The sequence below is a fragment of the Lissotriton helveticus genome, chromosome 1_1 (genome assembly GCF_964261635.1).
Source record: "Lissotriton helveticus chromosome 1_1, aLisHel1.1, whole genome shotgun sequence".
NCBI classification, from domain to species: Eukaryota; Metazoa; Chordata; class Amphibia; order Caudata; family Salamandridae; genus Lissotriton; species Lissotriton helveticus.
Window position 1 is genome coordinate 1,401,501,206 of NC_136057.1, and position 23,222 is coordinate 1,401,524,427.

The window sequence follows — 23,222 nt, forward strand, 5'->3', positions numbered from 1 at the left end:
GATCTCTAAATCATTCCCCAGTAGGCAATCTACAGGCAAGTTTGATGACACTGCCACTCTCTTGGGGCCAGTGACATCTCCCCAGCTGAGATTTACCACTGCCATGGGATGATCTCTCTGTACTCCATCAATATTGGTCACCTGGTATGTGGCACCAGGTAAAAGTTGCCTTGAGGGGACTAGACTCTCAGTCACCATGGTGATGCTAGCCCCTGTATCTCTATAGGCCTCAACTTTTATACCATTGATGAGGGGCTCCTGTCTGTACTTGCTCAAAGTGTTGGGACAAGCAGTGAAGTTGGCAAACCCCATGCCATTTTCACAGACAAGAGTATCTAAGTCAGGGGACCTGGTTAGGCCAGTGTCCCCAGGAACTCCCAAAGTAAATGCACCCAAATTCTTGGGGGCACTCCCACCACCTGGGGGATTACTACTAGTAGTAACAGGGGGCTTGGGAATGTTACTTGGGGGTATGTTCTCCTTATTGGGGTTCTTTGGGCAACTGCTGTCAGTTTTCCAATGACCCACCTGCTTGCAGGTTTGGCAATAAGGTTTCTTCTGGGTATTGGAAGGATTCTGGGACCCACCCCCCTCAGAGGATTTTTGGGGCCCTGATGTGGTTTGATCTGTAGATTTATTCCCACCCTTCTCTTGAGGCTTGGTTGATTCCTTTTTCTGGTCACCACCCTGGTTCTTAGGCCTAATCCTGGTTCTGACCCATTTGTCTGCCCTCTTACCCAATTCCTGTGGAGAGGTCAGATCAGAGTCTACCAGGTGCTGGTGTAATAACTGGTTCTGACAATTATTTAAGACTTGCTCTCTCATAATTAGATTATACAATCCTTGGTAATCAGTAACCTTGCTACCCAGTAGCCAGCCTTCCAAAGCCTTAGTGGCACAATCAACAAAGTCAGCCCAATCCTGAGACTGAGTTTTCTGGGTGTCTCTGAACAGCAACCTGTACTGCTCAGTGGTTAAGCCAAACCCATCAATCAGTGTATTCTTCAGGACTGGGTAATTGTTAGCATCCTCAACTCTAGTAGTGAGGAGCTTATCTCTACCTTTGCCTTCAAAGGAGAGCCACAGTTTAGCTGCCCACTGACTTTGGGGGGTGCACTGGACAGTGCAGGCCCTCTCCAAAGCAGCCATCCATTTGTGGATGTCATCCCCTTGTTTAAAGGGGGGCACTATCTTACTCAGGTGTTTAGTGTCTAAACTCCTTTCTTTATCTCTAGGGATATTGCTGCCACCAGTGGGGACTACCCCACTCATCTGCTGCTCTCTAGCAAAGGCAAGCTTCTCTTTGGCCAGGGCAAGTTCTTCCCTTTCAATCCTTAGATTAGCCTGTTTCATCCTTGCTTCATGTTCTCTTCTCTGAGGGGAAGTCAGTCTCCTCTGGGGAGAAATCCTTCTCCTCTGGGAAGAGGCATTAGAGTGCAGAGATCTATTGGAGTCCCTAGAAGGAGATCTACCTCTTCTAACTCCAATGTTAGGCCTCATTAGGGTCAGTACTGGGGGTCCCCCAGATCCTTCCCTAAGTAGGTCTAAGTTGGCCCTAGTAAGTCTGTTGACTAGCTCAGGCCTGTTGTCTGCCTCCTCCCCAGAGAGTTCCTCTTCTTCCTCCTCCTCAACTGCTTTTTCAGTGTCAAGGAGGTCTGGATCACCAAGGGTACCCTCTAAGGCTGGCATACTCCCATCTGTATGAGAAGCTTTCCTAGCATCATATGTCTCTAAGAGACCTAACAGAAAGGGAGTGGTGGGGTTAGACCCCTGTTTCAATTTCCTGGAGGTACACAAGTGTCTCAACTCCTGGAAACTGAGAGCTGCATATCTTGAGATGACCTGTGGAGGGTCACTGGCCACTAGGGGAGTCTCTGAAGACTCTCCATGGGTAGATATGCTTCTAGTGTGGTGTAAGTGATGCACCTACCTACACTATGGGTTTACCTACTGATCCCTTGCTAGAGTTGTAGTTTAGGGTGTGCTAAGCCCTATTACACTACAACAGCTGGTTCAGTAGAACTCAGAGTATTCTAAGTTAAGTTATATGTACCTATGTACCTATGTGATCTTTCAAATGATATTCTTAGGATACGTGTGTGGTAAAACAACAGCAAGCTCAAATCCCAACCGCTGCTCACCAATGTGAGAAGTTGGCCTGATATGCAGTGCTCACTATTCTAGTGATCACTATGTATCAGTCCAAACGACCCTTATTGATGATTGGTTGTAAGTCAACCTGATAGACCAGCTATCCTAGTAGCATGGACAAGAGCAGTCTTTAGGCTAAACTCTAGAGGGCGTGTTAAGCCAGCTGTTTTACCATCACATTTACCCCTTGAACACCAAGTGAAAGGACACCACACAAGTTGTTATGAAAATAAAAGTATATTTATTTATAACAAGACTACCCTGAACTCTTTATGAGTCAGGGAGCTAAGCACAACACAAAACTCTTAGGAAAATACTGAAAGTCGCACAATTTACACAAATGCCCGAGGGGCACGAAAAACCATATACTACAAAAGTGGAATGCGAATTACTAGCAGGTAAGTAACTATTCTCAGAGGCTTTGGGATCGCTAGGACTAGACTACTGAACCTTTAGATTACGAGCAGGAGGCCTAGGGAGATCGGGTGCAGAGTGTGCACTCTCACGCGGGATGCGGAACAAAGTCTATGGAGGCTAGTAAATGCAAAGTTAGTGTTATCGGACGAATCCGACTAGGTAGAGCTGAAACGAAAAAGGATCTGGACACTTAGATAGTTAAGCTATGCTGGAGCACCGAAATGCTCAGGTTACCTAGCCCAGGGGCTGCGGCTGCATAGGTCTGAAAAGACGTCGGGAATCCTCGTTGCAGTCTATGGAGCCTGAAAGAAGAAGTTGCTGGCAGGCGACCAGTGATGAAGTTCGATGTGATCCAAGCCTGGATCGGTGAAGATGGAGACCTGTAAGCAGAGGGGACCAAGTCCTGAATCACTAGCCAGTGATTAGGTGGGCACCAGGATGGCACCGGGCGAAGTCACCTCGACCAGGTGAGTGGGCGACGCTGGGCTCTGCAGTCTCTCGGACCAGGAGACGTTTTCGGTGACCAGGATGGAGGTGCGAGCTGTCCCACGGTGGTATCTGCTGTCGACGTCGCTGGACCCAGGATTGGGGCAACAACTCTTGGCAAATGCAAGCCCACGCGGTGGACTCAAAATGGCGTCTGGAGTGGACCAGGAGGGTCCGAGGTGCTCCTCTGTTGGAGGGGAGCAAGGGCCAGTCTGGAGCAACCAGACCAGCGGTGTTATCGTCGTGGTTCGTCGTCAGAAGGGCCACTAGCCAACGGGCAAGTGACCTGGACAACGCGGTGAGCAGCAAAGAGCAGAAGGGCCCCACGCAGATCTTGTGGATGCTGGAGGGCTGGACTTCGGTGCTGGAGCTGCTCAGGGTTGGGGCTTCTCAAACCCCAAAGCACTCACTCAAGGATCCCTCGGTGGTCGTGCTGGGCAAGCGTCATGCAGTCTTGAAGATGGCCGGTCCCTCGAGGTCTCGTCGCACCCACGAATCTCAGCTGGGCTGATGATGCAGGTAGAGGTCAGAGGTGCCAGGGAAGCCGGTTCTCGTCGAGCTGGGCAGTCTTGATCCGGATGGTGCCTGCTGCTGCAGGGTGACTACTCCTTAGTCACAAGGGAGAAATCTTAGGAAGAAGTCTTGAGTTCCTTTCGTAGAAAGTAGTTTCAGGATTCAAAGATGATCTGATTTGGAAGGGGGCCTGCTCCTACCTTTATCCTGAGAAAAGGGGCTGGCACGCGACTAAGTCCTGCCCTATGGGTGGGACTAGGAGGGGGGTGGTTACACCCCTCTCCTTTGTCCGGTCTCTCCCCAGCTCAGGGGCTGGTGAGCCCCAGGAACTGGTTTGAGCCGGCATATGCACAGTGAGCACCGGGGTGCCACTTGCAGTCACCTTCCTCTATAGCCCTGCCTACCTGGGATACACAAAACCCTGTCTGGGATGGTGCTAGCACCGCCCCTGACAGGAAACCCTTTGTCCAAGCGCTCCTCGCTGGAAGGACTCCCAGCAGCAGGAGGTCAGACTTGTGTCTCGGTGGCAGCATCCATTTTGTGGAGCTGAGGCTATGTTCAACTTTAACCGGGGTTACAGGCTACCAACATGTCTTCTCCCTCTAGAGGGGTGGAATGCTACCCCCGTCGCCAGAACTGGCGAGGGGGTAGTATTCCAAAGCGTATGACACCTTACACGACATGTTTAGATATTGTCAGACCAAAGTTACCATAACCGCGAGGATTATAAGGCACTTAAGAGTATATGGTCTGACGCTATCATGGAAACGGCTAAGGGATAGATCCCGAAAGCCGCAGACAGGCTCAGCTCATGCCAGAGCACCATCTCACACGATTCCAAGCACTCTGCCTTCAGCATTGTTAAGGCCTGCCATAGGAGTGACTGATAGGAGATCTGTGTGCCCATTCTAGGTTTAGATATAGGTATACTATATCTAAAGCAAAGGGTGATTACACCACCTTGCCCCAGCTGTCAAGCAGCCAGTTGTGTCAGTTTTGGATGGCCAGCCAGGGGTGGCATAATACATGCTTCAGCCCCTGGTAGGCCCTGGGTACACCTATGCCCTGGATACCTAAGGTATACTGTACAGGGACTGATAAGGTGACTCAGTATCCAATTGGATATGTACCTAGGGTACATGGAATCCGTTTTAACAGAGAGAGCAGTGGGCCTGGGGTCCTGAATAGCAGGGCCCCAGGTCAACTAAGTCAGAAAACCAGCAAAACACCAGGCAAAAAGTTGGGGGAAACCATAGTCAGGGATCTACCTTCCTACAGTCACCCCATACATAACTTTGTGGATCCCTATTGGGACCCCTGATATCTGTATTGGCAGGGTGTGTTGTTTTCTATTTTGTCATCACCTTTCATCAGCCAGGCTAGCTTGAATCCAGTGGTGTAATGAGCATCCAGCTTTCAGGCAGCAATAAAAATGTCAAGAAAACTCTTGTGATTAATGTTCCTGCTGGAGAGGGAGATCGGAGTTTTATCTAGTGGTAGTTTTGACTCGCCATTAAGTAGCGCAGAGGGCTTTAAAAATGGAATGTATTTGAGAGAGGGGCTATGGAGAGATAAGGAGTACTTTTGCTGGGTAGTAGTGAGGCAATCGGAGCAGGAGGTCATGGGGGGGGGGTGGAGGGGCCAAAAAAGACTGTCACACCGGGCGTCACCAGCACTAAAGCCGTCCATGTTGGTAGATGGCGCTGCCACCTGGTGCCAAAGAGAGGACTGTATTTTCCACACCAGAAGGTCTCTATCAATGTATGGATTAAAGAACGCTCCTACCACTTTTCAGGGCTATTAATTAAGTGTTGTCTGGCCATGAAGAGTAATGGATGGCCACCTGGTGCTACTGCAGATTATAGTAGTTTATAGGAGGAGCACCTGAAACACCTGGATAAGGTGTTCGTAAGGATGCAGTGGGAGAAACCGACCATCAAGGCAATACCCCGAAAAATTGCCACCTAGGAATTATGTTTGTGATTTTTTTGTTGTGTGCATAAAAAAAATGTAGTACATTTCTTTTTATAAACCAAAGTACCGATTGGATAGTGCTTGTTAACTTCTGGTGATACTTATTGAATGCTGAGTCCCTAACCCCATGTCACCTACATGAGTAAGCCTTTGACTGCTCAAATCCGCTACTCTGAAAGTCCAGTGCTAAAGGGTTGTACTTGGCGATCAGTTTTGGGTCGAATAAAAAGGTCAAGCCTCGAGGTATCAGTGATAAACAACTTTCGTTCACACAAACGTAGCCCCGTAATAAAAGTTCCCACAAAGACTCCTTGGTGTAATGCCGGTAGGATCGCTCTCCCCCGGATCCCAAGCTATGTATGCAGTCATCCGGTGCTTAAAATCCGTATTCTGCATTCCAGCGATGCTACTGCTTCCAGCAATACTCCATAAAAAGCCCCAGTGAATGGTGGGAACCAATCAAATAACAGAAATCCAATGGAAACTCACAAGCAGTTAACCCTTGAATTTCAAACGAAAAAAAGCTGAGGCGGGAAATCAACTGCGATGCCAGCTTAGAGTGGTGTGTTGTACTGATCCCCAGCTATAGGACTGGTAGCAACAAACTCCGATACCTGAGGCCCAGGTGGGGTAAGTAACCTATAAACAAAGTCTTGTTTGGAAGGATGAGCTAAAGGAAGATGGCCGCCTGGTGCTCTTGCAATGAGACAAAATGGAAACGAGGGGTGGCAGAACCTCAATCAAGTTGTCCCATCAAGTAGTGTCTGCATCGGTCGGTGGACATACCACTGAGAGCAACCCAGGTTTAAGCCCTCCAGGTGAGTGACTCCCATAGCCGGTCTACCGAACCAAAAGTGACCATTGCAACGGTCTATGTCTTTATTCCAGGTTTTCTGTTATACATAATTCAGCAGGATCCTGCCTACTGACTCTGGAGTTCTCCGGGCTCTGCGTTTGCTCTACTTTCAGCAGTCTGAACGTTTATCTGTTTTTAATCACATGTCTTTATTAAATTATTGAACAAATGCAGGGTCACGGTGACCCATATAGGCCTATTCAAGGAAAGGAGCATCGTTTTTATTGTGCACAATAAAACACCATTGTCTACAAGAACAATGTGACTGTAATGGAAAGAGCTACTAATGTTTTTAGCTTTTTTTTTTATTACCTGAAAGCTATTTTTGTGAAAAAGGAACATCTGAGTTCTGGGCGGGTGGAGTGGCAGAGAGATAGTCACCATCTGGATACAAGCCTTCGGTATACAACGCAGTCCTTCCCTCCACAACGTACATTAACCCCACAGACATAGTCACAATGTAAACCGTGAAGGGTCGGTTCAGTTCAGGCAGCTGGCCCGGGGTAAGGTCAGAGACGGTATGCGGCTGGATGGGCCATGACCTAGTTGCTGACAGAATGTAGGACACCAAGCACTTACTGTGCTCTGGTCTTGATGCCACTGCAATCAAGCCCCACTATTGCCCCTGGTCCCAGGACATCTATTCGGAAGGAATGAGTCAAACAGTGGATGTGCAGTGCAAAGAGAAGCGAGAGGAAGACCTTGAGTCAAAAACTTCGAATGTCTGCAGAAAGCAGCACACAAGTTGTCAAAGGGGAAGAGCTATGGATAGGGTTGGACTGGGACAGAAAATAGGACCGGGCACCAACATAAAAGTGCTCCCAATTAGCGAATCAGACAGCTAAAAAAGAGACTCACATTTGCAAATCAGGACGGTTTTGAACTTCTAAAGACATGCTGTATAAATGTATTTCAAGGTGTGGGAGACTGCATGCATTTGTGCTTGCGGCGGGCAATGTTTGTAGTAATAGGGAAAACAGTAAAAAAAGACATGATCCACCAGAGCATATAACAAACCCACAAGCAACCCAAAACAGGGGAGCTATGTTTCAGTCTGCTGCTCAACATAATCTGATCTCCCAAGTCTAAAAAAACAGTGGGCCTTATTTATGAGAAGTGACGCATCGCTGCGTGAAAATAGCAATGCGTCACTTCTCAGTACGCCCTCCTAGTGACATAATGGATGCGTCACATTTACAGTATGACGAGTCATGTCACAGGGACTTACAGGTACATCAGAATTTCTCATGTATCTGTAGGCGCAAAAGTGACACATTGCTGGTGTGTGTCTGAAAACATATGCAACTCCAGCAATGTGTCCTTCCACAAGGGGCAAGCCCATGTGAAAGGGCCCGCGTCAGTCTTACGCCTGCTTTGAGAAAGGCGTAAGATATTGACGCACAAGTTACTTACCTTCGGTAACGATGTATCAGTAAGAAACAGTAGTTAGTGTTAGATTCCTTACCTTAGAATATCCCCAGGCGTCAGAATGGATCTTGAAAGTTTTCGTCAGCAGTACCCCTGCGCGTCGCTAGGCATCGTCTGCGGCTCCGCGTCCGTCGTCGGGATGACGTCATCGGAGTACTTAGACGCCGCCCTCGCGCGCTGACGTCAGTTCTGTACATAGCTTTCCGCACCCGGAATGCAGAGCCATGATAGAAACCGACACTGGTGCCATGAAACTAGCTTAACCCTAGATATCGGTTCACAGAACGGGGGAGGATGGGTGGGGCGGTAAGAAATCTAACACTAACTATTGTTTCTTACAGATATATCGTTAACGAAGGTAAGTAACTTGTGCTTCTGAAAGAAACAGGTTAGTGTTAGATTCCTTACCTTAGAATAGATACTCCAGCAATACCAACCCCAGTAGTGGGTCTGCGAACCAAGATCACAACAGAAAGTCCTGGAGAATAGAATGGCCGAAAAAGCCATCTCTCCGGACTTGGCTGTCCAGGAAGTAGTGTCTAGCAAACGTGTGCAGCGAGGCCCACGCAGCTGCCTGGCAGATGTCCTGCAAGGGGACTCCCCGACCCAGGGCAGTAGTAGTCACCGTGGCCCGAGTGGAATGGGCGCGCAGCCCAACAGGAGGCTCCTTTTTTGCCAAGGAGTAGCAAACCTTGATGCACAAGACGACCCACCGAGAGATGGTCCGCTTGTGCACCGCCCGTCCCTTCTTTGCCCCCACGTAACCAAGAAAGAGCTGGTCGTCCACCTGGAACTGGCATGTGCAGTTCAGATAGAATGAGAGCGCACGTTTTGGGTCCAGACGTTGGAGCCTCTCTTCCTCTTTCGAGGGAAGCGGAGGCCTGATAGAAGGTGGGCGAGGTGATGGACTTCCCAATATGAAAGACTGTGACCACCTTGGGCAGGAAAGAAGGACGAGTCCTTAGAACAACCTTGTCCAGATGGACAGAGAGGAAAGGAGGTTTAGAAGATAGAGTCTGGAGCTCACTCACTCTCCTGGCAGAGGTGATGGCAACCAGGAATGCAGTCTTAAGAGTCAGAAGACGAGAGGACAGTTATGAAGTGGCTCAAAGGGAGCGCACATCAGATACGTTAGAACAAGATTCAAGTCCCACTGAGGCATCACGAAGGGAACAGGAGGGAACATGTGTGTGATGCCGTTCAAGAATCTATTTACAACAGGGGACTTGAAAAGAGAAGGCTGATCAGGAAGCCTTAAGAAGGCTGAAATGACCGAGAGGTAGCCCTTGATAGTGCCCAGAACAGAGCCCTGCTGGGCAAGAGAAAGAAGGAAGAGGAGAACCTCTGAAAGGGGGGCAGAGAGTTGATCCACAGCCTTTGCTGTGCACCATGCCCCAAATGTGTTCCACCTGCAGGCATATACCGTTTTTGTGGAGGAACACCTGGCTGCCATAATCACATCGCAAATTTCAGGAGGCAAGTCAAATGCCCTCAACTGCCGCCACTCAATCTCCACGCATGTAGGTGGAGACTGGACAGGTTCGGGTGGAGGACCGTCCCCTGCTGCTGCGACAGAAGGTCCTCCTGAAGAGGCAGACAAATCGGGGGATCGACTGAGATGCTGAGTAGCTCGGGATACCAGAATCTTCGTGCCCAGTCCGGAGCCACAAGGATGACTTGGGCCCGATCTCGCCTGATTTTCTTCAGCACTCTGGGCAGAAGTGGTATAGACGGAAAGGCGAACAACAGACCGGAGCTCCACTCGCGGCGAAAAGCGTCGCCAAGCGAGTGCTGCCTTGGAAATTCCAACACGCAGAACTGATGACATTGCGCGTTCTCTTCAGTGGCGAATAGATCTAACCAAGGCTCTTCCCACTGCTGAAAGAGACCTTGCGCTACGTCCGAGTTCAGACGCCATTCGTGATCCATCATGCACCGGCGGCTGAGTTCGTCCGCCCTGGCGTTCAGGGAATCTGCCAGGTGTTGAACCTCCAGGGTGACGCCCTGGTGTTCCAGCCATTGCCAGAGGCGCAGAGCCTCCTGGCACAGGGTCCACGACCCCACCCGCCCTGTTTGTTGCAGTACCACATGGCGGTGGTGTTTTCCGTGCACACCTGCACTATACTTCCCCGGACAGAGGGAAGGAATGCCTTCAGTGCAAGTCAGATCGCCAGCAGCTCCAGAAGGTTGATATGGAGCCGGGACTCCGCCGGAGACCAGAGGCCTCTGATCTCCCTCTCTCCCATGTGGCCCCCCCATCCCAGGAGGGACGCATCCGTCACCACTACATGCTCTGGTTGGAGTAGGGAGAGAGATCTGCAGCTGACCCAATCGCGGTTCGTGAGCCACCACTGCAACTGTGCCCTCGAGATCAGGACGTGGTCGGACAGGTTGCCCTGATGCTGTTCCCACTGAAACTTCAGGTCCCACTGCAGAGCCCGCATCTGCCACCTGGTGTGATGCACCAGAAGGATGCAGGAGGCCATGAGCCCCAGGAGCCGCAGCGTCAACCTGACCGAAACTCGGGATAAAGGCTGAAAGATCGGAATCTGAGCCTGAATATCCCAAACCTGGTGTTCGGGGGGAAAAACCCGAAACTGCGCCGAGTCCAGAATTGCTCCGGTGAAAAGGAGCTTCTGAGAGGGGCACAGGTGTGACTTCGGCACGTTGATGGAGAACCCCAGCGAGGTCGGCCGTAGTCTGGAGGTGAGAGACGACTGTCTGGGGCGAGCCCGCCTTCAACAACCAGTCGTCAAGATAGGGGAAGACTGAAACCCCTGATCTGCGCAGATGAGCTGCGACCAACGCCATCACTTTCGTGTACACCCGAGGAATGTTACGGCCCATATCCGTTGGTTTGCCGGTTACCAGTATAGAGCTGTAATGCTCATTTATATATTTTTATCTGCATTATAAATCGTTTTCATCGGGACTAGCAGATCGTCCAAGTTTGTATCGTCGCCTCCCGGAGAGGAAATCGTCCCTTCCTCAAACGGTGGACCTTTTAGACCTGTCTCGGGCTCAAGATAGGGTCATTTCTATATGAGAGTATTTCTAAAACTCCATCAACGAGGACATTCTATTTTTATATCGTGTTCCCCCGGATACGTCACATTAAGGACTGACTGCTTTTCAGATACTTTTTTGGATATTATTTGAGATTCTCATGTCGAAGACTCTTTGGTATTTCCTTCTTTCTATCTTAAGAGACTTCAAACAAGGGGTTCTTTCTTGTGAGCACAACTTCCAGAGGTGATACTCCAGACGAAGACAGTGTTTCTGTCGAAACGTGTTGAGTCAGCTTTACGCCCACTTCAAAGACCTTAAAGACTTATCCTATCCATCAATCTATCATCTTTTGGTTGAATATTATTATATATTGTAGATCATTCGCATCATACATATATGCAAAGTCAGTTGATGTATGTCTTAGTGTGTATGGTTTGGTATGAAAGCAGTAAGAATGTTGTGCACCTGTTAAAGTCTCTGTATGATATGAATGTTACTTTTTTATTGTGAATATATGTTTCTTTACAATGCAATTTATATTTTTTTTAAAAACAGAAATTACTAATGAATGAATAAACAATTTTGTATTTTTCTATACCCATGTGTCACTATTGTTCTTCCTTTTATCATGATATAAGGATTGTGTTATTTTGAAGTAGTCCTAGAATGTTTACATGAGTGTATTTTCCCTGTCCAGGTTACTTCTTACTAGTTTTCTGGGGTCCCCTTCCTCTTGCGATAGCGATAGGGGCTTCATCTTATTTACAAGGCAGCATTAAGCCACTTAACGTGGCTTAAAGCTGCCTTGTAAAAAAGGCACCCTTTTACGCTTAGTGTGAAAGCGGAGGGCAATAGGTGTTGCGGTGGGCATTCCACAGCAACACCCAATGATTTTGACGCTGCACCATATTTACAAGGGTGGCGTAAATATGGGGCAGCACCAAAATTAAGACCAGGGAAAACCTGGTCTTACCCTGGCGCAATGAGGAGAAATGTTTAGTTTGTCCTCGTTTTTGCTATTTCCTTGTGTCTCTTTTCACAACGTTGTAGTGGCGATAGGGGTTTCACCTTATTTGCAAGGCAAGGCAGCGTTAAGCCACTTAACGTGGCTTAACACTGCCTTGTAAATAAGGCACACTTTCATGCTATACTTAGTGTGAAAGCGGAGGGGACCCATTGATTTTGACTCTGCACCATATTTATAAAGGTGGCATAAATGTGAGGAAGCGCCAAAATTAAGACCTGGGAAAACCTAGCCTTACACAGGCGCAACAAGGAGAAATGTTTAATTTGTCCTAGTTCTTGCTGTTTCCATGTGTGCTGCATTGTGCAGTACACATGGAAACAGCACTGATTGTTTATGTGCTGGAAGGTGTCCCTTCCTGCACATACACAAGCATTAAAAAAAATGATGTTTTGCAACTTCTACATGTGCTGCACTAAGCAGCACATATAGAAATTACAAAACTCCATTTAAAGATCGTTTCTGTGCAGGAGGAGACACCTTCCTGCACATAAACAATCTCCCCCTGCAACGCGAACACCCTTGCACTATGGTACAAACAGGGCCGGACTGGGAACCACAACCGGCCCTGGCAAAGTGCTCGGCGGGGGGGGGGGGGTGTTGGAGGTGCCGCCGGGCTCTTTGCCGTGGCCGGTTTTCGACTGATTTTGGTACAGGGCCGATTTTGCAGCTATGCTGGAAAAACGGCCCTGTAACAAAATCGGCCCCCAGGGCCCCAAAACCGGCCCCCACCTGTGTGGCGCACCGGGGGATTGCCCAGTGCCCGCTATGGCCAGTTCGGCCCTGGGTGCAAAGGTACCTGCATTGGCGCTATGCAGCTACATTTAGTGCCAGCGCAGAGGGAAATGCAGGGCTGCACCATATTGTTGTAAAGATGGTGCAGCCCTGTGTTTCAGAAGTGGCAGAGCGTTGCGTTAAGTGAAGGAGGCTAATGCCGCGCTCCGCCACTTCTATTGTAAATATGCCCCCTGGTGTTCATATAAAGCACTCTAATGGCCTTAGACCAAGTTCAAGCTGTATAAAAAGCAGCCAAAAATGTGTGTAACAGCTAGACTTTATTTTTGTCAGCCGTCTCACCATTATTTTGGCCCAAAACAGAGACAATATTTGCCTCATGAGTGGTCCTTGTGCAGAATAATAAAAAATGATAACAAATCTCGGTGAGGTCTAGGCGGTTGAGGTTCAGTGTACAACAGTGCTTTGATGTGAAATTTAACAGTCTCCTGACATCCTTTCTTTTAACTATGACAATAAGTCGACGGTGGGTCCGCACACTAGGTAGGAAGAGGATTGTATTATTGACTACACCAGTTTCACCTGCCATGATACTATATAATTGACACATACAAACTCAATCAGAAACTGCACCTGCAATGTTTGGTTACAATTTTGTAGTTACACAGTGATGATACAAAACAAACAAGCTCCTGGTGGGATGATCTACTGATCGATTAGCCAAGTCTGCTGGACTGCAATCGTGGACGCCTTCAAGGGGCAGATATCTCACTCTTTCACGCAGCACAACAAGCCACCCTGTGTGCTGCGTGAAAGGGAAAGGGCCGGAATGCACAGTATTTACCATTTTATGGTGCATTCCTGTCCTTTCCTAGTGCTGGTGCACTTTTGGCTGCCTAGCCCCAATGCAGGCACCCTTGCGTCATGGTGCAAGGGTGTCTGCTTTGTATGCAGGATTGTAACAATCCTGAGAGGCATTTTACTCTTTCTTTGTGTGCTGCAGAATGCAACACACATAGAAAGAGGAACAAACGAGGAGAAATGAAGATATTTCTACTTGTTACGCCTTACCTGGCGAGGCATAGCATTTTGACACATTCCCAGGTCAACCACAAATGGTAAATCTGGGAATGTGCAAACATCCATGGGTGGATTCATGGGACCACCCATGCTCCACCCCTGGACCGCCTCTCTGCCTCAAGGCTGTGATTTGCGCTGCCTTGCATTACTCTAGATTTATCAAGCCATGCAGGGCCACACAAGGTGGCCTTGCGTGGCTTGATAAATCTCACTTAGGTTTTGCTCACCCTTGCCCCCCTTGTGTGGTGCAATCAATTGTATTCTTAAAGTTGGAAGCAGAAATGAAAGGCACAGCAAGGCATCTGTTAAAGTGAGCAATCCTGCAGCAATATGTCACTCGCGGCCAATCAGTGTTTTTCGTTCTTGTTATATATGAAATTCAATGAAAATGGTTCAAAATAAACAATGTTGCATGAGTGCAAGACCTGCAGAAGTCCTGTACTGTTAGCAGCAGCATTGCAACCTCTAACACACCATAGGAATTATTGTTATATAGCGCACACTACCCCTGATGAGGCGTCAAAGCGCTTTTCGGCGAGTAGCTCGCTACTCCAGAACCCAAAAGAATTAGTGGTGGATACATATAGGGAAATATGAGTATAGTATTAGTATAGGGAGGTACGAGTTCATTTGAGCGGAGGACATGTGAATCTGCTACTTGGATATAATAGAATAACGAGGGGCGAGAAGAGGGAAGAACACCAGAGGAGTTAATTGGGAAATCATAGTGGTAAATTTAGGTCTGAGATGAGTAAAGGAGAGGTGGAGGAGTGAAGAGTCTGTAGAAAGGGATTCAGGGAAAAAACTCAGAGTGGAAAAATTAGGTTTGGAATGATTCAAAGGGGAGATAACACCAGGAAGAATTTAGTATGGTTGTTTGGGAGATCACAGTAGTAAACTAATGTTTGGGGTGAGCCAGGAGGTGTGGAGGAGGGAGGAGTCTAGGAAATGTTATTTTGGAGACCATAGTAGTAGAAAGGGTTTCGGATGAGAGAGTTAAGATAGAGGATACATTGATAGAGGTGTAGGGTGATGGTGGTACAGAGTAAAGCTTTTGAGAGTAATGTTTGTTTCTTGTACAATAGGACTAGAATATGATTACATAGTAAGGGAATATATGTGTAAGGAACATATATTGAGATTTGTGTGTTTGTTTTTGTGGAGTAGTGAGGAGCTATAGATGCAGCAGTTTTCTGTGAAAGATTTGTATGTGCAGTACTGCTGGTGAGTGGTATTTGAATAGTACAGGGGTGGTGATGTGTATGTGGTGTGTAGGAGGGGATGGACAAGAGTTATGAGTGTTTAGATTTGATCACTGGAATAGGTAATGTGTGCGGTGGAGAGGCGTGTAAGGATTGTATGGTTGTGCGTAATTAGTAAAGAGGAGGCGGTGTTGGTGGATGGTGTGATTGAAGGCTGAGTATAGTTTTTGTCATGATATAAGAGAATCCGTTAGGAGCAAGAAGAGGATTGAGCTGGTGTTTTGTTTGAACAGTTAGTGTGAGTCTGGATGCATTAAAGTTATGTTTAACCCCTTCGACGCTCATGACGAGCTGGGCTCGTCATGAGGTAGCCTCCTCGCACGCTCATGACGAGCCCAGCTCGTCATGTAAAGTGCGCTTTCGCAAAATTCAGCGTACGGGGGCGAATCATGCCGCACGCATGCGGTTAATGTGGCTTTGTGTTGTATTGGTGATGTGGGGATGTGTTAGTGGTATAGGACAGAGTTGTGTTTTCTATGAGAATGCAGGTGCCATCGTGTTGTAGGAGGGGTAGGTGTGGTTTGTGGGTGTTTGTGGTGGTTCAATACACATTGAAATCTGTGTGATGTTGGTTTGCAGTGCATCAGTAGATTGCCTCTGCTGATATTGTGTTTGAATATTGGCGGATGTGTAGAGCTTAAGGTGCTTGTAAGTGAAAATTGGGAAACATCTCTGGCCCTAGGCCCCGACCTGAACAGGCCAAAACAGGTAACTGCCCATGTACTGTCAGCTCAGCCCAAACAGGCGCCTGCCCCTGTCCTCTACGCCCTTCTACAAAAATCTAAAAAATTATTACACCATATCCATGCAATCTGATCACACTCATAAGCACGAAATACATCAGACCGCAAGTTGAATAGTAGTAAACTAATTACACTACTAGGACTTTGGGACCTGTCCTGCTACTTACCCATAAGCAGATGTGCCGCTATTAACCTTCAGTAATTTAACCAGATTAAGAGGTAAAATCATGGCGAGTTGAAGCCTGCACCGCACAGAGCTACACTTACATCTTGTTGAATTACAAACCGAAGTGCAGCGAGTCTTGTTCAGTAGCTAACTGGGGCGTTTGTAGTAACCAAGGTCAAAAAAGTAACATCTAAAGTATGACTTCGGTTCAAAAACAAGCCTGAGGAAAACAGACAAATTTGGGAAATGGTCAAATGCTGTTCCAAAACCCACAAAATATCAAGGGGGATACAGTCGGACAGCTGAGTCAATGAGAGCTTGCAGCCTGCCAGCTATGATCAGAAACCTGCATTTGTAAACGGCTTCTGAGGTTAGGGCGCCATCTGCTGACACTAGACAACCCCGTGGGTATAATATTAATGAACGAGATTTAGTGGTTGATGCAGGTGCTGGAGATATGTGTGCAGTACATAATTTGAGCTGGTGGTGATGTGTGTGTGTGTGTGTGGGGGGGGGGGGGTCCACAATTGCGGATTGCACCTTTCCTAAAAGAGACTTGTTTTCTTAACTTGACTGAGATAAAAAAAAAATGCTGCCTGCACTCTTTGTGCATGGATTAGTTCACACTGGTGAACTACACCTGAATATAAGTGAGGTCACAATCTGCATACATTAATGGAACCGCCCAGAGAGACTGAGAATGACACCTCCGTTCCGTTGGTAAAAGGAAAGTAACAGAGCCGGTGGTGGCATCTGAATCGGCTACCAGGCTATCCAAAGGAGCCGCCCACAGTTGCAACTCATATACCAGCACATCGTCCATTACCCGAGTGCCCACCTTACCTATACAAACCTGGGGGGGGGGGGGGGGGGGGGGGGGGCTCTGACACTCATTTTTGGGGACCTCCACTTATTTTTCCTCATCTTGCATTTCCCAGAGAAAGAGGGGGAAATAGACATAGGGAAAAGGAGGAGGAAGGAAAATATGGTAATCGTCTCTAAAAGAGAAAGCAGGAACCTGCAAGAGTGAGATAAAGGGGCAGGGAGTGTCTGGAAGTGGATTAGAGAACCCTGAGGTGGATTGGAGACTGTGCAACCTTGCAATTTCGAGGTTCTCACATTAAATTGCGCCAGCGGCTGCTTCTGTTTTGCTTTGGGTACCCGCACTCGTTCTTTTACAAATAAAGCACTGTATAATGTGTGTAATCACTGAATACACGTTTGAATCATTAGATAACTGACTAGAGACGGCCGGTAGCTACAGAACATTCTATGTAACCCGTCTGACACAGGTTTGCATTATATAAATATCCTAGAAATGTGGGTCCATGCGTGTTTGCAGGGATGCTTGTCTAACATGCAGGTCACAGGTTTTTATCCTATTAACATAGCTCAGGAGGTTGTGTGCCTTCTGCAAACATAGGCAGGTAACTCACAAGACATATATTTTAACCTTGCTGGCTTGAACTCAACCAGGCTCATTCACGTATGGTTTATACACAATGCCTGATGTCTTTACACTTAACCGCGGCGTGAATTCCGCCGCGGTGTGGCAGTTTTAATGAGTGGGAGGGGCCACGTCGGCCAATGGACGTGCACAGCACTACGGAGGTAGTGCTTACGACGGCCGTTGGCCGACGGAGCACTTAAGGGCTAGGATGCAACACTAATATTGTAAATGCCAAATATATTGTCCGGGAACATGGAAATTTTAAAACAGAGGTGACAGAAGGTAAAGCCAGAAGGGGCTGGCACCACAGTCGAAGGCAGCTTTTCAGTGCATATGGATTACCACTGTTCACAGAGCAGTCACCATTTTGAGAGTGTTTAGAGGAGTAAGGCACCTGCTGCAGTCATCTGTGTAAACTTGGTACATGGGTGAGATAGCTCTGGTACTTACCACACATGCTGCATGCTCTCTCTGGTCCCAGGTTCGACTCACTGAACTTGCTGAGTAGATTTTTGTGCCAGCATATCAGCAGGAGTAGCTTGCCTGGGGAAAACGGCGCAAAAGGGGGCAACAGGATAGCTTTACCACTGTGTAAGGGGGATGCCCATCCTGACTATGAAAACTTGCAACTGGGGACAAAAGCTGACATAGGGTAGTACATCAGCATGCAGTCCACACACTGCTGGGGCCACGCCAGGGGAGCCATGCGCATGCGGTCTTCCTCCTTCCCAAACAACAGAATGGCTTTCACAAGCAGGTAGGCCATGCCTCTGCTCTGACAACAAAGCAGCTTCTAAGTCTTCGAAAGCATGTCACTGTCATCTTACTGGTACAGGGCAGCACATTCTGTTAGAGCACTCACTCATGCCACTGTCTGACATAGCAGTCCGTAGTAACACTTTCCTCTTAATGCTGCTTGAACTTACAGAAAGAAGGGAGCTTTTCTGTTCTCTGCTTTTATCTCTTTTAGAGATATGAGATCTTTTCCTGGAATCAAGAACTAGTGGACAGATACGAGCTCCCTGCGCAGGACTTACTCCCACATGCGGCCGTGACGGTGGCGATCCGCAAACATTGGAAGGGGGGACTGGAGGAGCCGCAGGTTTTCCCCCCTTGCAAATACGTGGTCACCTCTGCGGGGCGGGTCAAGGCGGTCACGTGCCTGTACCACAGATTGACACAGGGCTTGAGGACCCCACTGGAAAGATTGCGCGCCAAGTGGGAGGTGGACCTCGGAACTCCCATTGAGCCTAAACCTTGGGAAATGCTGATGGAAAGAGCATGGAAATGTTCCCGGAACGCCAGATTTCAACTCATCCAATTCTATGTGTTCCATCGGGTGTACCTCACTCCTTCAAAACTTAATGAGTTCTTTGACTCTCATGCTGCCTGTCAACGATGCAGACTGGAGGATGCAGGGTACATGCATATGCTCTGGGATTGCCCTATACTCCGGGGGTACTGGGGAGAGATAATGACCAAATTGACTAAGGTGACAGAGAGGGACCTACAAAGTACTCCAGCTGTTTGTCTGCTACACTGGTTCCCCCACACTGCCCGCAACAAAACTACTAGCGGGTGTTTAGATTTGGGTCTGGTTCTAGTCAAGCGCGAAATCACCAGTCACTGGAAAGCGGCCACAGGCCCTAATGCAGGGCGCTTGCTCAGAGAATTTCTCAAATGGGCGGGCTACGAGGGGACCCTGCAACTTCAACTCGCTAGTAGAACTGATAATGACAAGTTATGGGACACAGCCAGAGCCTGGGTAGCACTGACGGATCTACTTAAGGACCTGACTGACGAAGAGGACTGATCCTCCTGATCTTACGTGCCCGTTAGGTTGTATGGAACCTCAGCTGCGATCAGGGTGATGACCAAGTAGGGGGGGGTGGGGTCGCCTGATTGGGCGCTTTCTCTCAGATGGTGATTAGTCCATTGACAAAGGTCTTAATTGGAGTGTGCGGAATACATTATGAGCGACACACATGGCATTGGTGAAGCGGCATGTCTGAGGGGAGAGTGGAGGATGGGGGGGACGGATTGCGAGGGGATGGGTGTGAGTCTGTTAGCGGGGGGATGGGAGGGAAGAGGAGTTGGATGCTTAGTTACCTGCTCTATTGAATGGAAGACGACTGTATCTAGAATGAATGCGTACTAAATAGCTTGAGTCCCGCGGAGCTATGCTGCTCGGCGACGGAGTTATGACACCTGACTCAAGAAAGACTGTGCACTGCACGCTGAAAGTGCAGAGGCTGCCACTGCCTGGCTGAAAGGTGAAGTAATGTTCTACTGTATTTGCATTTATGACTTGGACGATATGAACGTACCATGTATTTAATGGCAAAGTGACAAGATGTATGTCCTCTGAACAAAAATTCAATAAAATGTGTTAAAAAAAAAGGAGGATGGGTCCTGGAAGGGGTGTGGCACAGGAGTTGGAGAGGAGTGTGTAAGGAGTAGGTAATCAGCAGTGTATGGCCTGGCACTGACTGGCCACCAGGCAAGGGATGGCATGCATGTAAGGCAGCAATCCCTGCCTATATGTATCCTTCGTGGTCGTTTGTAGCTGACAGGCCTGGGCTCCCTGTATTACGACAGCCTGGGGGTAGGGTGACCCGGTGTCTCGGATTTGCCCGGATGGTTTTGGTTTTTCACCAGCTGTGTCTGCAGATTTCAGGAAATTTATCTCATTCCGGTTTTTAGAGAGGGTCGACTGAAAACGGCAGGAGGTACTTTTTTATGTTTCACAAAGCAGGGATAGTTAGCAGTTGTTTCAAGAAAGCAGTTTAATTAACAGGAAAGCTACTAGGTTTAAAAATTGCATGTTATGTATGTTCTAACTGCTGTTTTGTAATGCTCTCCTGGGGAGCACTGTCACTGTGCGCTCTCTTTGTTAGATAAACTGCAACACTGCATACAAGGAATATATAAACAGTGGCAGATTACAACACTCTTGAAGTAAAATTGTAGTCCTTCTATTTTTGTGAAATGTCCTGGTTTTTGACTTTAGAATTCTGGTCACCCTACCTGGGGGTGGTGTCTTACAGGGTACCTTCTGCCTTGTTGCCTTCTCAAGCTCGGGTTGGCCACTTTGTTCTCCCATCGGATAGAATCGATTCCATTTACAGTCCCAGGCATCGGTGGGGCTTCACCAAGAGGGGGTGAGGGGGTAACAAGTACCTATCTTGTGTTGCTCAGCCAGCGAGTAATGACGTGCAAGACACCTGACAGGAAATACACAAAGACAGAATATGAGCCCTCTCTTCCCCTTGTTCGGTATGAAAAGTCAGCCATGATTACCAGTTGGACTCCACCCCCCCCACCACCACCACTCCTGGGCACTGGTGCAACTGCATCAGGTGACCCTGCTAATAAAAGGGGCTGTTCTAGTAACCATACCAAGGTGTCTGGGTGCCTTATTCAGTAGTATGTGGGCCTAGAGCCCACTACTTTACATCAGGTTAGTAGTTGAGGTGTTTCAGCACCTGAGTAGAGCAGTCCTGCATATTTTTCTCGAATGAACTTTAGTACTGTACAGCTCTTTTCTCTGATGGAAGTGAAAGAAAACAGTCCACCTGGGTTTGGCAGGCCTTTGTACCAAAGGAGATAAACTTGCAAATCTGTTCATTGTTGTGTTTTTTTATCAGTAGTCGAAGTGTATTAAAAAAAACTATGGGGGACTGTGATGCTGTGCACAATGGGGGAGGGGTGAGTGATCGTGGAAGTGGGGTTAAAAGCGCAGCTAAAAACCAAAATATTCTGTAAATCTTTTTGGTCTTTCACCTTCAGGTAACTACACATAAAACACACATCTTAAATGAAAAATAGATGCAAGTTAAGTTAATACGTGAGAAATTAGTCCTGGTTCCTGCAATGGAGAATAGTGACTTGTGTATGTTTAGTGCTACAATGTCTCAGTCTGTTAAAGAAAGCACTGTATATATGGAAGTCATTATTTGAAACTTTCATTACACACAGTATAAGATAGGCAGCTACAAAATGCGCAAAAAGATTTTAAGATAAAAAAAATGGTGCTTCCAAAATATATATTTCAGTAATTCCCAGACAGTAAGTAGTGCGATTCTGTTACAACTGGGTAACTCTCTGGCATCACCACTCAAAAAGAATACACCTGTGTAATCAGGAAGCTTCAAGTGATTCCATCAATTAAAGCCAATACCAGCTTCCAGGCACCCTTTACATCTGCAGATTGATCAGATGCGTACGTTTAAATTTATTTCAGCAAGCAGGCACCCTGGTAAGAAGGCATGTTTAGCTATCTTCACCTCCCTCGGTTTCACAGCACAGGAGACTCCTTGCCTTACAGTTCAGCTGCAACATTGAAACTCTCAGACTTAACCGACCTGGGACGGTTGTCTTTTCTCAAAAATTGGGGAACTGTTTTGCTTGAATTAAAATAGTATGGGCACATTGTGCCCCTCAGATCCTGCCCACTTCGACCACTGGTTTTTAGAGTTTTAAGTGTTGCGTCTGCGACAAGTCTTCATCTAGCAGTTCTACACAAAACTCCCCATTTGATTGACAGGAGCATGAGAGGGGAGCAGAATGTTTACACATCTAATCACGGCTCACAGCAGGTGGATTATCAAGGTTCACAGCCCCCCAGTAGCGAGCCAATCAGTCAAAACAAACACTGGCAAAGCCAATAGTCCTATGCTCTAAAATGCTGCGACATTTACTTTGCCAGTGCATTTTTATTGCCCCCTGTATTGTGACGCATTCATGGGTGGCAGGTTTTGAAATGCCCTGGTTATTTACCAGTAATATTCATTATGCTTAGTCCGTAGGACCCTAGTCACAGTCATTTCATTATGAGGTGATCCCACCTCACACAGGACCAAAACCAGGAAGTAGGAGTTGACATGACGTAATACCAACCCCTGGCAAACGTTAGACCAGTCTGTAAACCATTCCTGAACCACCAAACCCTCTGAGGCCAGAAGCTCAAAGGTGGGCCTTAATGGCTATGACGAGTATGCTACGGACTCAGGATAAACATTCCTACACCATGAATCTGGTAATGTCTCAAAAACTTCCGGGGATTTGCCTAGGTCCCTGCCCGACAGAACTCTAATGAGGAAACACCATTAAAGTGACTGCTGAAAATGCTTGCAAAGTTATCTGCTGCATTGTACTAAAATAGTGTACATTTTGGCAGACCAAGAACTGCCTCAAGAGGCATTTTTCTCTTGCACATTGTCTTATTAGCGTCAAACTCTCATGTATGGAGGAGCAAAGTACTCATTGCGCGTAATCATTTTCGTGTTCTTATAGATAATGACTGCTGGAATTTGTTAATGGAATCCCTGTTCATGCAATTTTGCACCTGGTTTAAAAAGTGACATTGAAATATAATCTATTTATTTTGCTTTTCAATGACCACAATGATAACATTGTAATAGCTCTTCCTAGCTCTTGAACCTAACTTTATCATGCTCAACACAACTGTCATCATTTGCAAAAAATGCCTTTGGTAAGTAATCTCTATATTGGTTGATACTAACACAATCTCCACTCTGTGACTCATCCCAAACTTTTCTGACTACTATGGACTCCCAAACATCCCCCCCAAACTCTTCCCTCTATTACCCCATTCAACCAACTAACAGCGCACATGTCCACAACTCTAAATAACAACTAACTTCTTCACTTAACAAATCAACTTCAATTAACCCATCTCTTTCAAAACAATACAGTAAGCAAATGAGATCTCACTAGCACAAAGTTACCACACTTACCAAAACGAATCCGCAAAGAAGTAAATAAAAATAAAAAACTTTTACTAATCTACTACATTTTTACCTCTAACCTTGGGTTTCAGAGACGTGTGCTACTCTCTGCAAAGCGCTCCAAAGCATCATCAGGAGTAGTACGCGCTATATAAATACAATTTACAATTACAAAACT

At 47.3% G+C, this 23,222-nt stretch overlaps 1 protein-coding gene across 4 annotated transcripts in view; it reads right to left on the reverse strand.

Moving 5' to 3' along the window:
- The window catches only part of ACP5 (acid phosphatase 5, tartrate resistant), a 589,255-nt gene that overhangs the window by 338,098 nt on the left and 227,935 nt on the right, over positions 1–23,222 (reverse strand). For 2 of the 4 annotated variants that reach the window (XM_078684647.1, XM_078684651.1), the window contains exon 2: positions 20,322–20,518. The exons of the other annotated variants lie outside the window; for them this stretch is intronic. In XM_078684647.1, coding sequence (XP_078540773.1) covers positions 20,322–20,432 — 111 coding nt within the window. In that variant the 5' untranslated portion in view covers positions 20,433–20,518. The remainder of the gene's footprint in view (positions 1–20,321; positions 20,519–23,222) is intronic. 4 annotated transcript variants of the gene reach the window in all.